We start from the raw sequence: 8,701 nt of genomic DNA on the forward strand, positions 1-8,701 counted from the left end.
TGTTTATATATATGCATATGTTTTATTTATTAATTTATTATATATATATATATATATTATATATATATATATATATATATATAATATATATATATATATATAATATATATATATATATATATATATATATATATATAATATATATAGGGTGTGTGTGTGTTTATAGAGTAAGGCAGTTGCTGTTAAACAAGCCTCGAACTCCATGTTTTCCTTATTTTCATTTTATTCCTTATCCGCAGGTGGTTTTACCCATCATTTTACCAAGCCGGGTACCTATTTTTACTGGGGTGGCCCGCGTGATGACGTCACAATTGTGGAAATGCGGGGAGAGGTCAACGTGAAACCCAGGAAACAATCGATGGAGAAAATCACAGTCGTAGTCTCTGGTTTTGAGGCAGAATATCGGGTTAATAGTACAGGTGAGTGTACCGTGTCGATAACCCCGGTGACGGGTATCGCTTTCATAGTACAGGTGAAGATATCTTGTTAATATTGCAGGTGACTGTATGGTGTAGTATAATGGGCGTTACGTATACAGTGCGTGTGCGTGTGTGTGTTTGTGTATATGTGTGTGTGTGTGTGTGTGTGTGCGCGCGCGTGTGTGTGAAATGAATATCTGAGATACTTTGCTCGAAGCAGAAACTGCTGGACGCTTTGCATGCAAACTCTTCTCCTGGTGGTAACTAAAGCTATATATAAATGCATACATACACACACACATACATACATACATCATTCATACATACATACATACATACATACATACATACATACATGCACACACACATACATACATATGGCCATGCATACATGCATACATACATACATACATACATACATACATACACATACATACATATGCCCATGCATACATACAAACATACTTTCTGTAAACCCATTGTCATTCATGTTAAGGAAGTCTGAAGGAGATCTCACTGGTTCACAAGGAAACAGAAATACCAAAATCGAATACTGTTTCTTTGTGGAGACTTGAAACTTTATGCAAAGAATATGCATGAGATGAAAAAGAGCCTTGACCTAGTTAGAACATTCTCAAAGGATGTAGGGTTGGAGTTTGGTCAGGATAAATGTTGTTATATGGTTGTGAAAAGGGGTAAACTATAAACCAGACTAATAACATCTCCATCCATGATATGACTGTTTCCCCTGGATCTGACGAGGAATGTTACAGGTACCTAGGGGTGGATGAACATATATATCTTACAATAGCACCTGTAACAAAACACGTGTCACTAAAGAATATTACAGCCGAATAAAGAAAATTTGGACCTCAGAACTCTGTGCATTCAATAAAACAGTGGCCCAAAATGTATTTGTTTATAGAGCCAGGACTCATACCTACATTTAGGCTGCTTGATTGGGCGCTTGATGAGATCCGAGCCTTTGATGTGAAAACCCGAAAAATACTAACAAGCACACATAATTTCCACATAAACAATGACGTAGACGGCTTCTACCTAAACCGAAAACAAGACGGCAGAGGTTTGACATCGATCCAAAATGCCTTTGAATGCCGTAGCATATCCCTTCGGCAAAATCTTTTAACCATAAAGTGTCGAATTGCATCCTTTGACCAAGTTTGCATACATGAGGCTGGTAACATCATAAGGCAGCTCCTTGAGCAACAATCTTTGTCTGATAACCTAGAATACATGCCCAAAGAAGTCGCACGACTCTACCGCAACGTATCATCAGATGAAAGGATGAGTCTATGTGAGCAGAAGACTATGCAAGGATATGTTAGTAGAAAGCTCCGTGGTGATAGTAACATCGATCATCAAAGCAGTTTATTCTGGACTAATAGCCGGATTACTACCTCCCAATTTGAACGGTATGCGTTTGCAATCCAGGAACAGAAAATATCAACCAAATACCTGGTGCACAAAAGGGATAGATATGCAGGAAAAGCAGTAAAATGTGATAACCGATGCAGACTTTGTGGAGTTCATACTGAAGATATCACCCACATCATAAGCAATTGTCCGAAAATGTCATCACGGTATTATCTACATGATGTTGTAGCTAGGACACTATATAATGAAATCTGTCGGAAGGATAATCCCGAGGATAAAGAAATAAGAACCCACAGTATGGTAGAAGTCATGTCCACTCATAATAGAAAGGAATACTGGTGGTATATCACAGTGAAGACCTCAACAAAATGTAAGCACCACTGACCTGATATAATGATTTGGGATAGAGAAGAGAAACTGTATATAGTTGTGGAAATTAGCTGCCAGTGGATGTTAACATAAAGCTGACGATCAGTGAAAAAGAATACCTACACTGAACTATTTTCTTTAATAACTGGCATCTCTGAAGAGCGCGGGAGTATATAATAAGCTGTTATCTAACATCCCGTTGAACCCCTTGTGTGAAACCGATTGGTAAGATCAGTGATAAGTGATATATAATACTGTACACTGCGATTAATATAAATATTATATATATAAACTAATTAATAAAATTGTAAAACATATATCTGTTTTCAACAGACACTCCAGCTTCCCCAGGAAATGACAGCTGCAAAGCAAGTGATTCGGTTATTGGCAGTTGTAACGAAATCCCTCTCACCTCGAAGCCGGACAACTTCTATTTCCACTTCTCTGAATGCAGTACCCCAGTGGTGAAATCAATGACCCCTAGTGAAGGGACCAGTATGGATAAGATAACAATCAAAGGTAACCGTTTGTCAAAGGTCAGCTGCGAAAACATTGTGAAGTTCGGACAATACATATGCCCCACGATTGAAGAGAGTGACACGAAGATTGCTTGTAAGATTGAAACGAAAAAGACTTTCCCGATTGGAATACTTGTACCACTTACTTTAAAAATCGCCAACAGAGGTGAGTGGGTCCTTTATTTTATTGTTGTTGCTGTTGTTCTTGCTTAGCCCCTATATTTTACAAACGACCCTTATATTTTACAGGCAACCACTACTATTTTTGAGAGATATTATAATAATATAAATATATATATATATATATATATATATATATATATATATATATATAGACAGCGATATATATATATATATATATGATGCAGCACGAAGCTTTGTCAGTGAACAGGTCGCGGTCTCAATGCGACGAAAATATTTTGACAAATTAAATTTAAATGTTGAAGTGAATCTAACGGTTTTGTGTTTTCTTAGATGGCTTATAAACACCTTCCACGCTGCAATTGTTATACATACATACATACATACATATATATATATATATATATATATATATTATATATATATAATATATATATATATATTATATTTATATATATATATATATATATATATATATATATATATATATATATATATATATATAATATATATATATACATATATTATATGTATTATATATATATATATATACATATATATATATATATGCACACACATATATGTATGTCAAGTGAATGGGAAGCAGTAATTAAAGAGGTTGTTAATATGCTCCGGAATAATCATTTAAAGATGTTTTTGTTAAATATTGTTATTGTTTTTGAGGGAAAATATTTATTGAAAAAAAGGCCGCAATAATTATGCACCAACCAATATGTTTTTTAATGCAATTCATGGTGTCAGATATTCTATAAGAAACGATCTATTGTTGTTGCCGTTGTTGTTATTGATCTTGATGTTGTTGTTGTTGTTGTTTGCTCCCACTGTTGTTTCTTCATGATGTTGTTGCTATTGCTGCAATTGTTATTGTTGTTGTTGTTGTTGTTGTTGCTGCTGCTGCTGCTGCTGTAATTGCTGTTGGTTGTTGTCGCCATCGTTGCTGTTATTGATAGACGCTGTTGTTATTGTTGTTGTTGTTGCTGCTGCTGATGTTACAGCTTTTGTTGGTCTTTTCACCTGTTGTTCTTGTCATTGTTGCTGTCGTTTGTTGCTCCTGTTGTTGTTGTGCTGCTACTAATGTTGTTGCTGTTGTTGTTGTTGATGATGATGGTGGTGGTGATGATGATGATGATGATGATGATGATGATGATGATGATGATATTGTCGTTGATGTTGACATCGTTGCCGATGTAGTTTAACTTAACTTTTATATTTTGTTGTTTTTATTTTATCTCGTTGTTGTTATGAAGTCTCTTTCTCTGTTGAAGGTTACGCCCTGTTGGACTTGCCCGATGACAGACAACGAAACTTCGGCCTCCTACCGCACATCCACAGCATCAGTCCTAACAAAGGATCGACATTCGGGGGAACGGGAATCACTATCGCAGGTGCTGGGTTCGTCCACGAAAAGAGTACAGTCGAAGTGACCATCGGCTATGGACGCTGTGACGTAAAGAGTGTCAGCTACGACTATGTCTTGTGTGTCACCCCAAGGGGGACTGCAGGACAGTCGCCTCCACCACGTCTTCAACTTCTGGTTGTTAACGGCAACAGGAAGGTGCCGGCCGTTTGTAAAATTAGCAAGAACTGTACGTTCACCTACGATGACAGCTTGACTCCGGTTGTTACCTCGGCGTCCCCGATCAACATAACCGGAAGTGGGGTTGAGTTAACCATCAACGGCAACAAATTCGGCAGCGAGCCCTGGAAAATACAAGTGAAAACGGCCGGTGTTTTGTGTAAGGTGACTACAGTGAAAAACAATGAGATAAAATGTTCGACAGGGAATATTCCAGCGGGAAACTTTCCTCTGCATGTCTATAAGGAAGGTATCGGAAATTCGGACACAAACAACATCAATTTACACAGCCATCCCCATTTAAAAGATATCAATCCGAGTTCTGGAAGTTTTCAGGGAGGAACTTATATAACCATAAAAGGTAACGGGTTTGTGGAGAATGATACCACAGTTACCATTAACAATAAGAACTGTGTTATCATCTCGGTTAGCGCTACCGTGATTATGTGTGAAACTCCGGCCAATTCACTGGGAATCAAATTACTTCGGGTCGTATCAAATGGACAGACATACCCGACTGGTAGCTTCATCTACGACAACGCAAACACGCCAAATATCATATCTATTTCCCCAAGCAACGGCCAGGTAAGTTCTATATATCTGTCACCAAGACAGATGCCACTGTTATTATCAAGTTTATTTACGAAACTGCTTATTTGAGTGTCTTAACCTGTTAAATATCGTTCAAAATTTTCTGAGAAAACTTCAGCTTCTAAATTGCTAAAGTTTCTGACGGGCAAAATAACACATGACAATGACAGATTTAAACTGGTACATGTTTCTGTTAATCTAGCCCATAAATGGCTTATTGACTGCTAATCTATGACTAAATTTTCTAATTGTCTAAAATAACACACGAGATAATGGCGAATCTGAAATGATCGAATGTATCTATTAATCTAGCCAAAAGTACCTCACAAACTGCGAATCTGAACAAAAAATTCTGATTGGCTAAAATAATACACAGGCGCAGGGGTGGCTGTGTGGTAAGTAGCTTGCTAACCAACCACATGGTTCCGGGTTCAGTCCCACTGCGTGGCATCTTGGGCAAGTGTCTACTATAGCCTCGGGCCGACCAATGCCTTGTGAGTGGATTTGGTAGACGGAAACTGAAAGAAACCTGTCGTATATATGTATATATATGTGTGTGTGTTTGTGTGTGTGTGTTTCTCCCCCTAGCATTGCGTGACAACCGATGCTGGTGTGTTTACGTCCCCGTCACTTAGCGGTTCGGCAAAAAGAGACCGATAGAATAAGTACTGAGCTTACAAAAAGAATAAGTCCTGGGGTCGATTTGCTCGACTAAAGGCGGTGCTCCAGCATGGCCGCAGTCAAATGACTGAAACAAGTAAAAGAGTAAAAGAGTAAAGACGATGCTGTATCTAAAAGAATTCCCTTCTGTTAATCATTCCAAAATGGCTCACAGAGTACTAATCTGAGTTTAAATTTCTGATTGGCTAAAACAACACACGTGGTTAGGGGAAGCTAAAACGTTGTCTATAAGAGAATCGCTACTTTAGCTTCGTGTTATATTTTGGGGAAACCAGCAACGAATAAGGATCGAATGAAGAAACATCCAACCGCAAAAAACTTTGCTGGTTCAAAAGTTACTAACAGGAATAAATAAGATGAAAATTGGTGAGTCGATCGAGGGACAAGCAAAAAATACAATGTACGCATGCGCAAAGTGTAAATGGTACTCTTTTACTCTTTACTCTTTTACTTGTTTCAGTCATATGACTGCGGCCATGCTGGAGCACCGCCTTTAATCGAGCAACTCGACCCCGGAACTTATTCTTTTGTAAGCCCAGTACTTATTCTATCGGTCTCTTTTGCCGAACCGCTAAGTAACGGGGACATAAACACACCAGCATCGGTTGTCAAGCAATGCTAGAGGGGGGGGGCAAACACACAAACACACACACGCATATATATATATAGATATATATACGACGAGCTTCTTTCAGTTTCCGTCTGCCAAATCCACTCACAAGGCTTTGGTCGGCCCGAGGCTATAGTAGAAGACACTTGCCCAAGGTGCCACGCAGTGGGACTGAACCCGGAACCGTGTGTGATGATTTTTATGATATATGTACAAGTAAAATGAATTTGCATAGTGTATGTACCAGCTGCAAACGAGAGCTGCATCTTTGCTCATGCATGTATGATTGTATAAGGTGTGATTTCATGCAAGTAATTCTGAGTAACATGGACAAAGCTTGAGCTTTCATACAAGTGAGTCTGCAGAGAGTTGAAATGAATAGCAGTTTTAGTATTTTTCCAAAATAGGTTTTTGGACACAACGTATTTTAAATAAATATTAAGTTTAGAGTAAAAATGTAAAATAACGACAGCAAAAACCTGTTGCCATTAATTCACATAACATGATTATCACATGTGTTGTGCCTGCATATGTGTGTGTATGTGTGTGTGTGTATATGTGTGTGTGTGTGTTTGTGTGTTTGTGTGTGTGTGTGTGTGTGTGTGTGTGTGTGTGTGTGTGTGTGCGTGTAAAACAAATCGGCATTGAGTATTTAACAAATTCGCCCAAAAGAAAAAACAGGAGTTTTAAAAATTTTTTAGTCAGAGAAGGCGGCCCCACGACCCTTTACAGGGCCTCAGAAGCTGGTTTGAAGAAGGGAGAAAGATATCCTCCAATCAGAAACCTGGTCTGAACGAAATATGCTAATGGTGGCGAAATATGCTAATGGATAACGGATGAAGTCTGCTGCCCACGTAAGCACAACGTCCTGTAGATGTGAGGCAATGTGGTCACAGTTACCAATTCATTGGACGTCTCCAAAATGCATATATAACCAAGACCACGGGATTCTGACCCAGTGTTTGCTCTTCGTAGAGGATGGCTGCGTATTCTCGTAAATCTGACAGATGCAAGTAAATTGGTATTTTTTCACCTAGTATTAGCAAAAATTAATTTATCCATGCCATATTGAAAACTGAATTACTCAATTTACCTGCATTTTGGTAGAAATAAAAAACAGAAATAGTTTTACTTTTTTATCGTGACTAAAGGGGTTAAATACAGAAATATAATTACACACATGTGAGTGAGAACACTTTGAGATATTTTTGGTATCTAATATATGTCAGATACTGCGAGCGCTGCTTCTGATTGGTCAATCCATGGTGATGACCCGAGGTCACGGTGACAGCGCTGCTTCTGATTGGTCAATCCATGGTGATGACCTGAGGTCACGGTTACGGCACTACTTTTGTCATTCATAAGTTACAACTAAACGTGAAGAATTTAGTTATTGGGTTAATAAAATATGGTCGTTTATTCGTGTGTAATAAATAAAATACCAAACTCATTCCCTATGGATACCGTATATATTACAACGAGTGGCTTGTAAACGTATCTAATGAGCGAAAGCGAGTTAGATACGTTTACAAGCCACGAGTTGTAATAAATACGGTATCCATAGGGAATGAGTTTGGTATTCTCTATTTATTATCGCTGTTGTTACTGAAATGCTAATATTGTTGCTGTTGTTATTTATGTTTTATTTGCAAGGCGGGAGACACGTTGACACTTGTGGGTGTCGGTTTCAGTTCTTCAAACGACCAGAACGATGTGAGGGTGGGTGACAGCAAATGTACCGTATTTTCAGCCACATCCAACTCACTAAGATGCACCCTCGCTCACCAGAAGACAGGAGCCTACCCGGTTAAAGTGAGGGTAGACGGCAAAGGTTTTTCGACTGGCCAAAACCTGTTTGACTACGATCTCCTTCTCAAAGATTTCTTGCCTTCTTCAGGTAAACACCGATTCACATTAGTTACTGCTTGCTGCGTGTGTGTGTATGCGTGTGTGTGTGTGTGTGTGTGTTTTTGTGTGTGTGTGTGTTTGTGTATTTTTCTCCCTATCCTCAACGATACATTACTAAGATGGTGTGTTGTCCATGAGTTTGATAATCAGGAGATTAGTTTTAAAACTGGTTATAAAACTTTAAGCTATAAGATATACTGAGAACTTTTTTTAGAAATAAGCAAATGTAATTTAACTCTATAATTATCTATATTGAGTACATCTTACTCTGATACATGTAGCTTCTTTTATCTGGTATATATATATATATATTAATTATAATAAAGGGTTAATTGCAACAAGTTGCTCAAAACCACATACCGAAAATATTAGAAATAGCACCCAAATTGATCACTATTTCTCCTACTAATAAAAAAGTCTCCACAAACAAACAGAATTTGTAACATGTATATGGTAAAAAGAAAGAAAATAA

General features: G+C 37.9%; 1 protein-coding gene across 1 annotated transcript in view; it reads left to right on the plus strand.

Annotated features, from left to right (window-relative positions):
* Positions 1-8,218, plus strand: part of LOC118760945 (fibrocystin-L-like) — a gene marked incomplete at its 3' end in the record, with an annotated part of 12,509 nt that extends 4,291 nt beyond the window's left edge. Inside the window, exons 4-7 of the mRNA XM_036498578.1 lie at positions 240-419; positions 2,517-2,867; positions 4,129-5,024; positions 7,975-8,218. Coding sequence (XP_036354471.1) covers positions 240-419; positions 2,517-2,867; positions 4,129-5,024; positions 7,975-8,218 — 1,671 coding nt within the window. The remainder of the gene's footprint in view (positions 1-239; positions 420-2,516; positions 2,868-4,128; positions 5,025-7,974) is intronic.
* Between the last annotated feature and the right edge of the window lie 483 nt (positions 8,219-8,701).

Source organism: Octopus sinensis, unplaced genomic scaffold (genome assembly GCF_006345805.1).
Source record: "Octopus sinensis unplaced genomic scaffold, ASM634580v1 Contig02357, whole genome shotgun sequence".
Lineage (NCBI taxonomy): Eukaryota > Metazoa > Mollusca > Cephalopoda > Octopoda > Octopodidae > Octopus > Octopus sinensis.